General features: G+C 48.0%; 1 protein-coding gene across 6 annotated transcripts in view; it reads left to right on the plus strand.

Moving 5' to 3' along the window:
* Positions 1-15,567, plus strand: part of Txndc11 (thioredoxin domain containing 11) — a 75,593-nt gene that overhangs the window by 58,267 nt on the left and 1,759 nt on the right. For all 6 annotated transcript variants that reach the window (XM_045161349.1, XM_045161353.1, XM_045161351.1 and 3 more), the window contains 4 exons: positions 415-1,204; positions 4,496-4,638; positions 5,858-5,967; positions 9,919-9,999. In XM_045161349.1, the coding sequence (XP_045017284.1) occupies positions 415-1,204; positions 4,496-4,638; positions 5,858-5,967; positions 9,919-9,999 (1,124 nt within the window). The remainder of the gene's footprint in view (positions 1-414; positions 1,205-4,495; positions 4,639-5,857; positions 5,968-9,918; positions 10,000-15,567) is intronic.

Raw genomic sequence — 15,567 nt, forward strand, 5'->3', positions numbered from 1 at the left:
AACCATATAGCACAGCACACTTCAGGAGCTCCAGCTAGGCACACGTTGCCTATCTTTAGATTGAAACCTGAAACCCACCGCCACACCTTAAGATCCACACAGTGATGTTGCCTCCAGCCAGGTGGCTGCTGAATGCAAACTACAAACAAACAACTGAATATATTGGGGGCCATCTATTCTATTCAAACCCCCACAGTAGGCATCTCCGGGGGCCCCTTCTGTCTAAGAGCAGTGATTCATTACTTGTTGATTGAATGATAGGCTGTGAAAAACAACTCCCACTTCTCTGTAGTAGGTTTTGGAATGTCCACTTCCACTTGGACGCAGGACCTGGCCCGGGTTCTTGCCTGTGACTCAAGGACACGGTCCACATCTCCCTGTCAGTCATGCCCTTGCCTCTCACCTTCCTTTCAGATCACCGAAGTGGCCTTGGAGTACAATAACTGTCATGGAGACCAGGTGGTAGAGCGCCTCCTTCAGCACCTGCGGCGGGGGGAGGCCCCCGCTTTCCAGTCCCTGGCACCAGAGCCGCCTGCCCTGCTCGATACACGGCTGATGGCAGCGTCCCCGTGCTGCAATACGGTGGTGCTGCCCCTGGGGCCCACCTTCTCCAGGACCCACAATGTCTGTGAGCTGTGCGTCAACCAGACTGCAGGTGGCACCAAGCCGAGCTCAGTGAGTGTGTCTCAGTGCAGCTTCTTCGAGATGGCGGCCGCACTGGATTCCTTCTACCTCAAGGAACAGACCTTCTACCACGTGGCATCAGGCAGCATGGAGTGCAGCAACTTTTTCACCTCCTACAGCCCTTTCAGCTACTACACTGCATGCTGCAGGACCGTAGCCCGGGGTGTGGCGAGCCTCACGCACTCTGAGCAAGATGTCCTTACAGCCCCACCCCTCGCTGCCTCTTCCCGGGAGAAGAGCTGTGAGGCTGCTGCCCCGAGCTCCATTCCTCACATTGAGGAGACCAGGTACCGCTTTCCTGAAGTGGACCTCACTAGCACGGCCTTCACGGGCCTGAGCTGCAGAACCAACAAGACCCTGAACATCTACCTTTTGGATTCCAATTTATTTTGGTTATATGCAGAGAGACTGGGTGCCCCAAGCTCCACTCCCGTGAAAGAGTTTGCCACGATTGTTGATGTGAAAGAAGAGTCACATTATATCCTGGACCCCAACCAAGCGCTCATGAAGCCCACTTTAGGTACCGTAGGCATTGCTTCCCTGCTCAAGATTGCTTGCTTGCACGGGTGGTCTCATTCCACTGGTTGTGGGGTGACGTCAGCTTTGCAGCTCATTTTAAGTCATTAGATAATTGACCATAAGTTGTCTTTTTCCTTTGGTCAGGTGCTTTTTATTTTTGGTTGGTTGGTTGGTTTTTCGAGGTAGGGTCTCGCTGTAGCCCAAGTTGACCTGGAATTCACTACGAAGTCTGAGGGTGGCCTCAGACTCACAGCAATCTTCCTACCTCTGTCTCTCAAGTGCTGGGATGAAAGGCGTGCACCACACCTGGCTTATTTTTCTTTATTTGAGCAGGGGATGGGAGGGGAAAGGGATACTAGGAGCCTCCAGCCACTGCAAACAAACTCCAGACACATGCGCCACCTTGTGCATCTATCTGGCTTATGTGAGTCCTGGGGAATTGATCTAAGGTCATTCAGCTTTGCAGGCAAGTGCCTTAACCACTAAGCCATCTCTCCAGTCCTCCATTGGTCAGTTTTAGAAGAAACCCACTTTGTCTGTTAAATGGAGGAGAAACTTCCTTACTCCGTATTCTGGTTAAGTTTATCAGCTAGCTCATGGGGCTAAGAACCAAGTGTCTGTGCTGACACCTTTTGACTGTCTCTGAGGCAGAAGCAGTGATTGTTGGTGGGGCCTGATGACAACATGTGGCAAGGTCCTGAAAGCCTGTCTGGTGGGATGTGCAGGGGCTGACGGACGTGGTCCTTACTTACTGCAGCATCGTTCTAAAACAGCAAGCACAGAAAGCAGTGATGGGGCTGCGTCTCCAGGCCACCAGGCTAAAATTGGTCTGCTGCCAGTTTTATAGCATGTTGAGGAATGCTGCCATGACGTCCAGTGCAGAGGAGCCCTGCTGTAAACCAGTACAAACCCCTTTGGGAAGCCTACGCTTCTCCTGTGGGAATGTGCCCAGAGCTTGCCCCTGGGGTTTAGCAGCAGCAGCTAACAGACCCGTGCTGTCCAGAGTCCCTGCCGAACAACCCACGGGAGTGAGTGCAGAGCCTTGTTAGCTCAGCTTCACCGGAAATGCAGGAAGCCCTGGAGTTTGCCACTTGGAGAGAGGAGGAATCTGATAGGGAAGGATTTCTGTTTTCCAGTTTAGAGAGCGGCAGCAAGCTCAGCTCCCCCAAGTACTGGTCCTCTGGTCAGGTGAAGTGTGCTTGCATTAGTTACCTTGTAAAACTGTTGGGTTTTCTGTATCAAATTGTACATTATTATTATTTTTATTTACTTATTTTGGTTTTTCGAGGTAGGGTCTACGTAGTCTATAGGTGGCCTCGAACTCACAGCGAACCTCCTACCTCTGCCTCCCAAGTGCTGGAATTACAGGTGTGTGCCACCATACTTGGCACGAATTGCATATTATAATCAGGAGGGCCCTTGGTACTTAAAACAAACCCATGACCAGTTACTTGTTGGAGAACACAGTCTTGTGATATTAAAACTTCCTCCCAGTTCATGTTTTCTGAGACTATTTGATGTATTAGGTTTTCTTAAAATTAAATAATCACACCTATTTATTAATTTATTGGAGAGAGTGTGAGAGAAAGGGGGGGCAGAGAGAGAAGGGGCTCGGCTGGGTCTCTAGCCATTGCAGAACTCTAGACACATGCCACCTTGTGCGTCTGGCTGAAGTGGGTACTAGGGAATTAAACCTGGGTCTTTAGGCTTCATAGGCAAGTGCCTTAACTACTAAGCCATCTTGGTGGCTGAAATCATGTACTTTGTTTGTTTGTTTGTTTTTGTTTTTCAAGGTAGGGTCTCACTCTAGCTCAGGCTGACCTGGAATTCACTGTGTAGTCTCAGGGTGGCCTTGAGCTCACGGCAATCCTCCTACCTCTGCCTCCCAAGTTCTGGGATTAAAGACATGCACCACCATACCCGGTTTTAATCATATATATATATATTTTAATTTTTTTCTGTTCATGTTTTTATTTATTTATTTGAGAGCAACAGACTCAGAGAGATAGAGGCAGAGAGGGAGAGAGAGAATGGGCGCACCAGGGTCTCCAGCCCCTGCAAACAAACTCCAGACGCATGTGCCCCTTTGTGCATCTGGCTAACGTGGGTCCTGGAGAATCAAGCCTTGAACCGGAGTCCTTAGGCTTCACAGGCAAGCGCTTAACCGCTAAGCCATCTCTCCAGTCCTAACCATGTATTTTTTAAAAGCAAATGTTTATTAAGGTTTTCTGCGTGATGTTCAGTCATACTCGGGTGTTCCAGTGAGCTCATAATGTATTGAGAGTTTTCAGAAAGATGCCTTATTGAGACCATTCTGTCCTCTATATCAGCTTTCAAGTGTCTGGCTCCACAGTACTTTGTTTAAAGTTGCTGACAGTTTTTAGGGGTTTTGAGAAACAAGCTGTGTACTGTTATTGTTTGCCTAGAGAACTGTCAAGCAACTGTCTCTAGGGCAGCTTCAGAGTTTAGGCTTCGTTCAGATTCAGAAATAATTCTTGGTTTCATGTTCCAGAAACACAGCCAAGTCAGATATGATAATGAAATCTCTTTGGTATTCACATGACGTTCTTCATTTCCTCCTTCCCTGCAGAACATGTCATTGTCCATTATGACCTCAAAATGGAGGGAATTAGAAGAGAGAAGCGAAACTCAGATTAGGGTTGTTTCAGACAGGTTCCTCAGAAGTATTTATGTGAAAGTGAAATTGTTGGTTCAAGTTAGCGCTTTATTTCTGGGTTTTGGTTATGTATTTTTCTACCACATTTAATTAAGTTTATTTTTGTTAACTTTTTTAAAAATAAGCTTGATGCACTTTAGTAAAGGAACCAAAACCACACAAACCAGCTCATTGGCCTCAGTGTGTCAGCCCCCTCCCCAGCACGGCAGCCTGTGCACGCGCGGCGCTTGTCGAGGCGCTCCGCGGGTCAGTCAGTGTCACGTTGCAGTCTCTCCAGGGCCGGGCCCTGTCGGTGGTGCGTGTTTCTTCCCCTGCTGTGCATTGGCGGACCTGTCCCTTCAGAGGAGCAGGATGGGTTTCTTGCTCCGTGAATACGGGAGCCTCCCGCCCTGCCTGCTGCCCATTGTCTAACAGACTGCTGCCTTCCAAGCTAATACTACCAAAGCCAAGCCTGATAGCACCCTGGCAGCTTTGTACCAGGGGTTGCTTAGAGGTACCGTGTTAACACTTTAAGTACGGGAAGTCGTTTCAGTTTGAAAATATGGACTTGAAAGTAGGCCAGCTATTCTCCTTGTACCTGGAGCAGTGTTGATCTCATTTTCTCTTTATTTTTAGAGTCTTTCATTCAAAACTTCAGTGTTCTCTACAGCCCCTTGAAAAGACATCTCATTGGAAGTAATTCTGCCCAGTTCCCTTCTCAGCATTTAATCACTGAAGTCACAACCGATACCTTCTGGGAAGTAGTCCTTCAGAAGCAGGTACGGACTTGCCTGGCATGCCTGAGACCCTGGGTTGAGTCCCCCAGCATCATAGAAAACTGGCAGAGATGCCCACAAGAGGGGCAGAAATCAAGCAACTCCACCCCAAGTCCCACAGCTGCAGTTGCTGGGGTGAACAGTCGGGTATTTTGTTTTTGCTTGTGTGTGTGTGGGGGGGTATATACACACGTATGTGCTCACGCAGCACTCCACATGCTCGTCCGTGGCAGGGTGCCCTCACCAGTGGTGGCTGGAGAGGTGTATCGGCCTGCTCCTTCACTTTTCCCCTGTTTTTACTTGAGCCAGAGTCTCACTGATCCTGGAGCTCCATTGATTATCAGGCTGTGCTCCCCTACAGGAGGACTTTTGCGGCCATACCCAGCTGTTACATCAGTCCTGGGGACTGGACTCGAAAGGTCTCTTAGGCGTCTTTAGGCCTTCATGCTCCCAGGAAGTGACCGTAACTGCTGAGCCATCCCTACAGCCCGACAGTTGGATTTTGAGGTGCAGGTGTAGGTTGGTGGTAGCACATGGCAGTTTTCCGATTTCACTAAGTCCTTAAAGAAAGCACGTAACTAGAAAGATCTAAGCTGGGATGGTTGCTCACTGCTATACCCTCAGCTCTTAGGAGGCTGGTACAGGACAATTGCTGGGAGTTTGAGGTCAGCCCGGGCTGCAGAGCCAGTTCAGGACAACCTGGGTGAAAGTACACCCAACCTCAAAAAAAAAATAAAATAAAAGCCTGGCATGGTAGAACATACCTTCTCTAATCCCCACACTTGAGAGGCAGAGGTAGGAGGATTGCCATGAGTTCAAGGCCAACCTGAGACTACGCAATGAAAACCAGGTCAGCCTGGGCTAGAACAAGACCCTACCTTGAAAAAAAGAGAAGGCTGTAGAGATGGATCAGTGGTTGAAGGCGCTTGCTGGCAAAGCCTGCCAACTCAGGTTCCGTTCTCTAGCATTCATGTAAAGGCAGGTGCAAACATCTGACATTTGTTTGCAATAGCAGAGACCCTGGCTCACCCATGCACACAAACACACACGTACAAATAAATAAGAATATTTAGAGAGAGAGAGAGATAACAATGAAAAAACTCATCTCTGTGATTTCTGCACAGGCTGTAGCAATGACTCAGTGTCTCCTAGGCTCAAAGCACAGTGGGGAGGTGAGGACCAAGTCCCACCCCAGGTGTGACTAACCCTGTCACTTCCACAGGATGTTTTGCTGCTGTATTATGCACAGTGGTGCGGCTTCTGTCTGTCCCTCAATCATGTCTTCATCCAGCTAGCTCGGCTTCTGCCAGAAGGTGCATTCACTGTGGCCAGGTAAGGACACCTATGTGCCAACAGCTTCAGCTGTGATGCCCTCAGTTCTCCTGCCACTTAGCCTGTGGTGTGCAAGAGCTACCCATTAACCACGACTTGTCAAGTGGAAGTCATGAGCACATCTTCACTGAAACTGACATTTTCCTGACTGGATTCATGGAAGTCAAGTGTAGTTCTGGCTGCTTGGAGACCCTGGGACAGTGGGAGGAGGGTCGCCCAGAATTGCTGTTGTGATTCCATGGGCAGTTTACATGGGCTTTTGCATAAACAAATTTCGACTAGGCTGTTTTGTTTTGAGAGAGTCTCACTCTGTAGTTCAGGCCAGCTTGGAGCTCACTATACCATGTAGGTTGACTTTGAGCTCATGGCACTCTTCCTTCCTCAGCCTCCTGAGAGCTGGGATCATAGATGTGACTGTGACCGACCATACCTGGCTTCAAATAGATGTTTGTTGTTTTAGTTTTAGTTTTTTCGGTTTTTCAAGGTAGGGTTTCACTCTAGTCCAGGCTGACCTGGAATGCAGTATGTAATCTCAGAGTGGCTTTGAACTAATGGCGATCCTTCTCCCTCGGTCTCTCCAGTGCTGGGATTAAAGGCATGAGCTACCACACCCAGCCCAATAGGGTTTAGATGAGGAAGTAGACAAGCCTCTGGTGGGTTTCCTTAGATTTAAGCTATATTTTTTTTTTTCCTTTCCTGTCACAAAGCCCTGATATGAGTTAAATACACCAAAAGGTCCAGGCACGCCTTTAATCCCAGCACTCAGGGGCCAGAGGTAGGATCACCATGCTTTTGAGGCCACCATGAGACTACAGAGTGAATTCCAGGTCAGCCTGGACTAGAGTGAGGCCCTACCTCTTAAAAAAAAAAGACATGGGCTTAGTAGTCAGGGCGCTTGCCTGCAAAGCCAAAGGACCTACTAGGTTCGACTCCCCAGGACCCACATGTAAGCCAGATGCACAAGGTGGCACATACATCTGGAGTTCATTTGCAGTGATTGATGACTTAGCATGTCCTCTCCCCCACCCCCTTTTCTCTCTCAGCTAAATAAATAAAACTTTAAAAAATTAAAAAATAAAAAGAATCAACCTTCAAAAAAAAAAAAAAAAAGACCAAATGATAGAAAAAAAGTGAGACAAAACATCAGAAGGATATAGTACTGGATTTACTAGATGCTTTCTTTTTTTGGCATGTTTGTGTGTGGTAAATATGCATGTGTACAGATATGCCTGTGAAGGTCCTGGATTTGCTAGTAGTTTCTTTTGAAAGATGAGAACTTTTCAGAGTAATGAACGAAAGGTGAAATTCCATTAGAAGTGTAGTATGTTCAGGGAAAACAAAAATTAGACTTTCCAAAGGAGCCCAGAAGGGCTGTGAAGATGGCTCAGTTAAGAGCACTTGCTCCAGAAGCATGAGGGCCCAAGACTGCATTCAGTGCCTCAGCACCCACAGTAAACAGCTGGTTGCGTGCACACACTGCTCTAACACACCAGTCTTGCTAAGGTCAGCTGGGGCTTGCTGACAAAGAAAATGGCAGCTCTGGGTTGGGTGAAAGACTCACTGTTAAGGAAATGGCAGCTGAGCAAGAGGATACACACCATTCTCCTCCGACGCCTACATATATCTGCACAGGGCGAGCACATCTACACACATGTCACATGCCACACCACACACACTCCACATCTCACAAGTGTGCACATGAGCAAAAGAAAGGTGGCTATAAGTGCTTGTACATCTGCATTTCACCTACCACCTGCAGCACACCATCAGTAATAATCAGCCCAAATTAAGAGGTGACTAGATTGAGATGGTTATACACACTGGGCTTAATCCTCAGAGCACTGGGGAAGTTGATGCACTTATCACTCTATCGAGACATAGACCTTGCCTAGCGGTTTTAAGACAGGCGAGAGGAGCTCTATTGTGAGCAAAGGGCATGGACAGGCTTTCCAGGCAGAGTAAATAAACTACTGGAAAATTATAACCCAATAAATTAAATTAAAGCTAACAAAGTGTCATTTGCACTCAAGTTCATAAATGCTTTGAAATAACAGGACCTTGTATTAATAAAAAGAAGTTGGCTGTCAGATAACAGTGAATGGAATGAATTAGCTGGCATAACTCTTTTTGAAAGACATTTTGTAACATTTGCAAGAATTCACAAAAATGCTCATAATATTTCTGACCTGGTTAATTTTCGTTTGGGGAGCTAGAAAAACAGTAATTCCAGAGGCATGTAGACTCACCCTTCCTGCCCCGCTCACAGCCAACAGTCAAAGCACGGCCATCAGTCGTGTTGGCTTGTGATGGCATTTTCATCCATTCAGTAAATCAGTGCTTTTCCTTTAATTGATTGAGGAAGAAAAAGAAAAAAGAAAAAGAGTGTGAGCTATGTGACTGCTCCTGAAACTCTAAATTTACAGACCACATCTGAATGAGAATCCCAGGACAAAGGTCTCAAGTGCCTCAGGGGAACTCTGGTGGGCTTTTCAGTGTTTCTGTTCATAGTACACATGGGGAGGGAAAAAAGACTTGATCTGCACTTGCATGACAGGTAAAGGTCTGCTGTTCTGAGCAGGCTCCCACAGCCAGAGGCACATAGGCCATTTGTTGAAAGTTGTAGGAAAGTGGTTTTCATTGTGTTGTCTCAGTGAAGCTGGCCTTGAACTCCTGATCTCCAGAGTACTGAGATTCCAGGTGATGTCAGCTTTTAAGAAGTAAACTTTTTAATGTGAGCAAAAAAATGCCTTGTACTGGTTTATACTGCCTGGCCCTTACCAGTTACACTTTCTGAAAACCTACACCAAATTCATAGGTCTAGGCCACCTCCCTCTTCTGTGTGTACCATTTCTTTTTCTTTCCTTCCTTCTGTCCTCCCTTTTTTTTTTTTTTTTCAAGGAAGAGTCTGTAGCCCAGGCTGACCTGGAATTCACTGTGTAGTCTCAGGCTAGCCTGGAACTCACAGTGATCCTCCTACCTCTACCTCCTGAGTACTGGGATGAAAGGCATGTGCCACCACACCTGGCTACACACCATTTCTGGCTCGTGGGTGCAAGCAGCCCCCGTCCCTGGGTGAGCAGCTCCTTGCTTCAGAGGGTTCCGCTCGCCCTCGCACGTCAGCAAGCGTGGGAGCCTCGCCAGTGCCCGCTGTGGTGCTGCTGCTGGCTGGTGGGCTACCGGGACACTTGCAGTGCAGCCAGTGAGCACAGCATGGGCGCTTCAGCAGATGTGGTTTTCTGTACTCAGAAATTAATCCACCACTAGGTGGTGTATACTTATGTCAGCACTAGGGACGCAGAGGCAGGAAGATTCCCCAAAAGCCTGAGGCCAGCCTGGGCTACATAGTGAGAACCAGGCCAACTGGGGCTACTCAGCAAGACTCTGGGCCAGGGGAGAGGGGACTGACTTAAAATAGCCAGTGTGGTGGCTCACACCTTTAATCCCAGGCCTTGGGAGGCAGAAGTAGGATTGCTGAGAGCTCGAGGGCAGCCTGGATCTACAGAAGAATTCTAAATCAGCCTCAGCTAGAGTGAGACCGTACCTTGAACAAACAGAAAACTTAGTAAGAATCAAAACTCTGCTAAGAAAACACACAGGCTTTGGCCATCCAGATTTATAACATGGTGCCATCATCCTCTCTTCAGAGAGGCCTGCTCTGTTTTGCTTCGTGACTTACATCCTGGTGGGTGACAGCTACTCCTTAGGTGTTAGTGCGGCAGTTTGGGGAGTCCATGTTTACTCTCAGGACCTTACATTACCCTGGAGTAGGCAGTAGCGTGTTCTGAAAGTGTCCCTGCCTGGTCACACCAGTAGTGCTCGCGCTGAGCCTCTAGTCCAGCCCCAGATGCAGTATGCCCCCATTCCCCAGGGACTGTCGAAGGCTCTCTGAGGTTGGGGCTTCTCGGGCCGTTCTCTTCTTACCAGTCATTTCCCACCCTTTGCCTCTGTTAGGATTGACGTGTCTCAGAATGATCTTCCTTGGGAGTTCATGGTCGACCGTATTCCTACCATCTTGTTTTTTCCCTGCAACAGGTAAGGTTGAATATTTTTTCATATTGGGTAGGTGGGATTGTCTTGTTGAGGTAAATCATTGATTGTGTCTTAAAACCTGCTCACAAATGTGCTACTCAAGCCAGGGGTGGTGGAAGGCACATGCCTTTAATCCCGGCACTCGAGAGGCAAAGGTAGGAGGATCTCCATGAGTTCAAAAACACCCATAGACTACAAAGTGAATCCCAGGTCAGCCTCGGTGAGGGAGAGACCCTACCTCAAAAAACAAACAAAAAAAAGAGCGCCACTCAGGACACAGGGTAGAAGAGGAAGTCGCTGTTGGAATGCCCTGTGATGTGTAGGCTCTCTTTGAAGTTTGCTCTTCTCTCAGTCTCCTCCTTTACGCGGCATGGATGTGGTCCTTAGTAGCAGTTAACTTTTATGCCTGAGTGAACACACAGTGACAGGAAAGAGCCCGTGTTTGCCTGTCCCATGTTTCCTGCCTGAATGTTTCTCCCCTGCCAACACCTCCTTACTGTCTTATGCAGAGGAGGTGGCAGTTCCTTGTCCTCTGTCTATGTGCAGACTGCCTAGAATATCCGCCCTGGGGCTGTGCTAACTGCAGAGCGCCCCTGCAAGAAGGCATGGGAAGTTCTAGCAAAGAGGAGGTGAGCTCAGCCGTGAGTGTAAACCCAAATACTTCTACAGATAAGCTAGAGGCTGCCTCCCGTGTACAATTTCCTTCTGACTGTGGGATCGGGCCCCATGAGGACCCACTGCTATCTATCTTCTGTGGAAAGGTCTTTGCCTGGATCGTTTAGGGAGGATCCTGAGCCAAGTGAGCAATGACTATTAACTTCCTGCCTCCTTTTACGGTTCATTGTGCCCCTGCACTGCTTATCCGGCCTCTGTGGGAGAGGGCTTCCTTTGACTCTGTTGAATCAGTGCCTGGGTTTTCGTCTTTATCTCAAAGGTTTGCTGTGGTACTAGGGGCTTGTCAAGTCACACACTAAAAACAGAGTGTGACTCACTTTCTTCTGCTGCTGGTTCTGTCATGATGAGCCCTTTTCTTTCTAAGAAGTGTTGAAATTGCCATATAATCAAGAAATCACCAGCAGTTTCATCTGTGTGGAACAGAAGCAGACATGTGATTTAATGACATATAATTTTTGAATTCCAAACATATTTTGAGAAAGAATTAAAATCAGCACCCAGGGCTGGAGAGATGGCTTAGCAGTTAAGGCACTTGCCTGCAAAGCTGAAAGACCTCAGTTTGATTCCCCAGGAGCCACATAAGCCCGATGACAAGGGGGTGCATGCACCTGGAGTTTGTTTGCAGTGGCTGGAGGCCTTGGCACACCCATTCTCTCTCTCTATTTCTCTCAAATAAATTCAAAATAAATAAAACATTAAAAAAATTATGGCACCCAGTATGTGCTTTTGCATGAAGTTCTCAGCAGCTGTATTAACGAGTATACACAGAGGGAAGAAAAGACAGAAGTAGGACAGGTGTGTGGACTTCCTGGCAACCTGTGTAATGGTCTGGACTCCCCCGCTGGCTCAGGTGTCATGCTGGTCACTGCAGCGCCTCCTATGTCCTTTGAATTGGAAAGAGAGGTCATGACTAAAATAATGAATAGGAGAAGACTGTCCATCTCTATTAAATGGCGAGAGCTTGGTAAACCAAAGCCTTATTGCTGCGGAGTGGGATTTTTCTCATTTCCTAAAAACAAACAGTAGGCCTAAGTGAAGAAAACTCATTACTAGCTGGTCCAGAGAGAATGTGCGGCTTACCCAGGAGGTGCCTGGACAAAGGGTGTGAGCTGATTGCTAGCAAAAGAGGAAATGAAAAAGGCTGTCAGAGAGCATGTAATACGACCATTTCCACGGTTCACCTGCTCCTGCTATTTTTAGTGAAAGTATAAGCATATGTGCACCGTGGGAAAAGCAGACTTCCTGCGTGAGATGGAAGTGTGCAGAGAGACCGTCAGTTGTTGACAGTGGTCAACATCTTCAGAAAGGAGAGAATTCAAGGGACTGGAAGGCGCTGCTTGTATGATTCTTCCATCCCTACACGTTGTCTGCGTAGAGTGTGGCCCAACTCCTAACAGCCACGGTGCAGAGAAACCCTGTGAGGAAACCTCCCGGCTTCTTCCTGCCACCGCCTCCCCTCATGGAGGCGGGAGGAGGGCAGAGGCACCTCAGAGCCGCTCCTCCAGCCAGCAGGCTGCATCCTCCACTGTGCCATATTTAAGACTGCAGGTGGGGGCTGCAGAGATGGCAGAGTGGTTAAGGGGCTTGCCTACAAAGCCTAAGGACTCACATTCAACTCTTCAGGTCCCACATAAGCCAGATGCACAATGACACAAGCACACAGTGTCACACATGTGCAAAGGGGGTGCACACATCTGGAGTTTGATTGCAGTGACTAGAGGCCCTGGTGTGAATTCTTACCCCTCTCCTCCCCCTCCCACATTTTTTTTTAAAAAGGCTAGTCTGTGGGCTGGAGGGATGGCTTAGTGATTAAGGCACTTGCCTGCAAAGCCAAAGGACCCAGGTTCAATTCCCCAGGGCCCATGTAAGCCAGATGCACAAGGTGCATGTGTCTGGAGTTCATTTGCAGTGGCTGGAAGCCCTGGCTTGCCCATTCTGTCTGTCTATCTCTCTCAAATAAGTAAATAAATAAACAAAAACACAAAGACCAGTCTGTTGGGCTTGCCTTAAATTTTTTTGTTTTTTAACAATTGCAGGTGGACTGGAGACATGGCTTAGCAGCTAAAGTGCTTGCCTATAAGGCCTAAGGACCGAGGTTTGATTCCCCAGGACCCACAGAAGCCAGATGCACAAGGTGGCACATGCATCTGGAGTTCGTTTGCAGTAGCTAGACCTTGAAATGCCCATTCTCTGTCTACCTCTCTTTTTCTTTCAAATAAAAAGTTTTAAAAATGTGCAGGTGCTCTGCCCTGGGCCAGGGGATGAGGGGACACAAAATCCCAAAAGTATTCAGTGTGGCCCCCAAAAACTTTACTTTTGAGAAACTGTTTCAGGTCTGTAGGGTAAGAGGGTTGGATAAATAGTGGGACCCTTATCACCACGCTTTCACAAACACTACCTTTCTTTCTTTGTTTTGAGATAGGATCTTACACTGTAGCCCAGGCTAGCCTTAAGCTTCCAGTGATTCTCATGCCTCAGTCTCTTAAATGCTAGGATTATAAGTGTGTGCCACATGCCTGGCTTGGTGTGTCTGTTTTCTATTTATTTATTTACTTATTTATTTTTTGGTTTTTCGAGGTAGGGTGTCACTCTAGCTCAGGCTGCTTTGGTATTCACTATGTAGTTTCAGGGTAGCCTCGAACTCATGGTGATCCTTCTACTCTGCCTCCTTAGTGCTGGGATTAAAGGCGTGCGCCACCACGCCTGGCGCTTTTCCCCCCCCCTCAAATATTTGAGAGAGGGGAAGAGGCAGATAGAAAGAATGGGTGTGCCAGGGCCTCCGGCTACTGCAAACTCAGCATGTGCACCACCTTGTGCATCTGTCTTAATGTGAGTGCTGGGGAATTGAAACTGGGTCTTTAGGCTTTGCAGGTAAATGCTTTAACTCTGCCAGCTCTCCAGCCTGTGTATGCATGTGATTTTAATTTCTTTGTAATTCTTTTTTTGGGGGGTCCGGGGGGAGGTTTGCTGAGGAACAAATCCAAGGCTTTGTGCTCATCCACTGAACTAATCCCCAGCCCCTTCCTGTAGCCGAGGATGACCTTGAACTCCTGAGTTTTCTGCTTAACTGCTGTGTGCTTCTGGGGTTACAAGTGTGCACTCCCAGCCCTGGTTTATGTGGTGCTGCGGTTGACCCAAGGGCTTCCTACATGCTAGGCTAACACTGTACTAGTGGAACTACATCCTGAGCCCTAATTAGTGCTTCATTCAAAAAAAATTTTGAGCTGGGCGTGGTGGCACACGCCTTTAATCCCAGCACTCAGGAGGCAGAGGTAGGAGGATCGCCATGAGTTCAAGGCCACCCTGAGACTCCATAGTGAATTCCAGGTCAGTCTGGGCCAGAGTGAGACCCTACTTCGAAAAAACCAAAAAAAATTGTTTTATTTATTTATTTACTTTTGGTTTTTTGAGGTAGGGTCTCATTCTAGCCCAGGCTGACCTATGGAGTCTCAGGGTGGCCTCAAACCCATAGCAGTCCTCTTACTGCTGCCTCCTGAGTGCTGGGATTAAAGGCATGCGCCACCTCACCCAGGTTTATTATTATTATTATTTAATTTATTTGAGAGGGAGAGAGAATATGGGCATACCAGGGCCTTCAGCCACTGTAAACGAACTCCAAATGCATGTGCCACCTTGAGCATATGGCTTACATGGGCCCTGGGGAATCGAACCTGAGTCCTTTTGCATTGCAGGTAAACACCTTAACTGCTAAGCCAGCTCTCTAGCCCATTGTGCTTTCTTTTTTAAAAAAATATTTGCAGTCAGAGATTGAGATAGTAGGGAGAATGAGAATGGATGCACCAGGGCCTCTAGCCACTGCAGTGTGTCCAGATGCATGTACCATCTTGTGCACCTGGCTTTTACATGGGTATTGGGAATTGAACTCTGGCTGTCAGGCTTTGCAAGCAAGTTGCTTTAACCAGGGAGCCATCTCCCCAGGCCCAATTGTGCTTTCTTGGCAACAGTGCAGTGTGGGGTTTTTTTTTGTTTTTGTTTTTTGTTTGTTTGGTTTTGTTTTCTGATAGGTTTTAACTGTAGCCCAGTCTAACCTTGAATTCCCTATGTAGTCCCAGGGTGGCCTCAAACTCACAGCAATCCTCCTACCTCTGCCTCCCAAGTGCTGGGATTAAAGGTGTGTACCACCACACCCGGCATATTTTCATTTATTTATTTATTTTATTTATTTATTTAAGAGCAACAGGCAGAGAAAGAGGCAGACAGAGACAGAGAATGGGCACGCCAGGGCTTCAGCCACTGCAAAGGAACTCCAGATGTGTGCACCCCCTTGTGCATCTGGCTAACGTGGGTCCTGGGGAATTGAGCCTTGAACCGGCGTCCTTAGGCTTCACAGGCAAGCGCTTAACCACTAAGCCATCTCTCCAGCCCTTTTTAAAGGTACTTTATTTTTTTATTTTTATTTACTTATTTATTTGACAGAGAAAGAGGGAGAGAGACAGACAGACAGAATGGGTGTGCCAGGGCCTCCAGCCACTGCACATGAACTCCAGATGCATGAGCCCCTTTGTGCATGTGGCTAACGTGGGTGCTGGGGAATCAAACTGCTAAGCCACCCCTCCAGCCACAGCCTCACTATGCAGCCCAGTCTGGCCTCAGACTTGTCACTCTCCTGCCCGAGCTTCGCAAGTACTGGACTTACGTGTGTGCGCCAGCAGTCATGGCACACAGTGCAGTTTCTAAAAGTAACGCCGAGCGCTCCCTTGACTCGCAAGTGCGGGCTATGCGCACTGTTGTCCCCACTTTACGGAGCACACGTCCCTTGTCTGAGAACACGTGATGCTGAGCAGAGCAGCCCTGGCCCTGGGCACCTGCCTGGGGCTGCTCCTCACCTCCACTGTACTCTCTGCAGGAGCTCAGGCCGTCTGTTGGCTCACTACC

Source organism: Jaculus jaculus, chromosome 11, assembly GCF_020740685.1.
Source record: "Jaculus jaculus isolate mJacJac1 chromosome 11, mJacJac1.mat.Y.cur, whole genome shotgun sequence".
Classification (NCBI taxonomy): Eukaryota; Metazoa; Chordata; class Mammalia; order Rodentia; family Dipodidae; genus Jaculus; species Jaculus jaculus.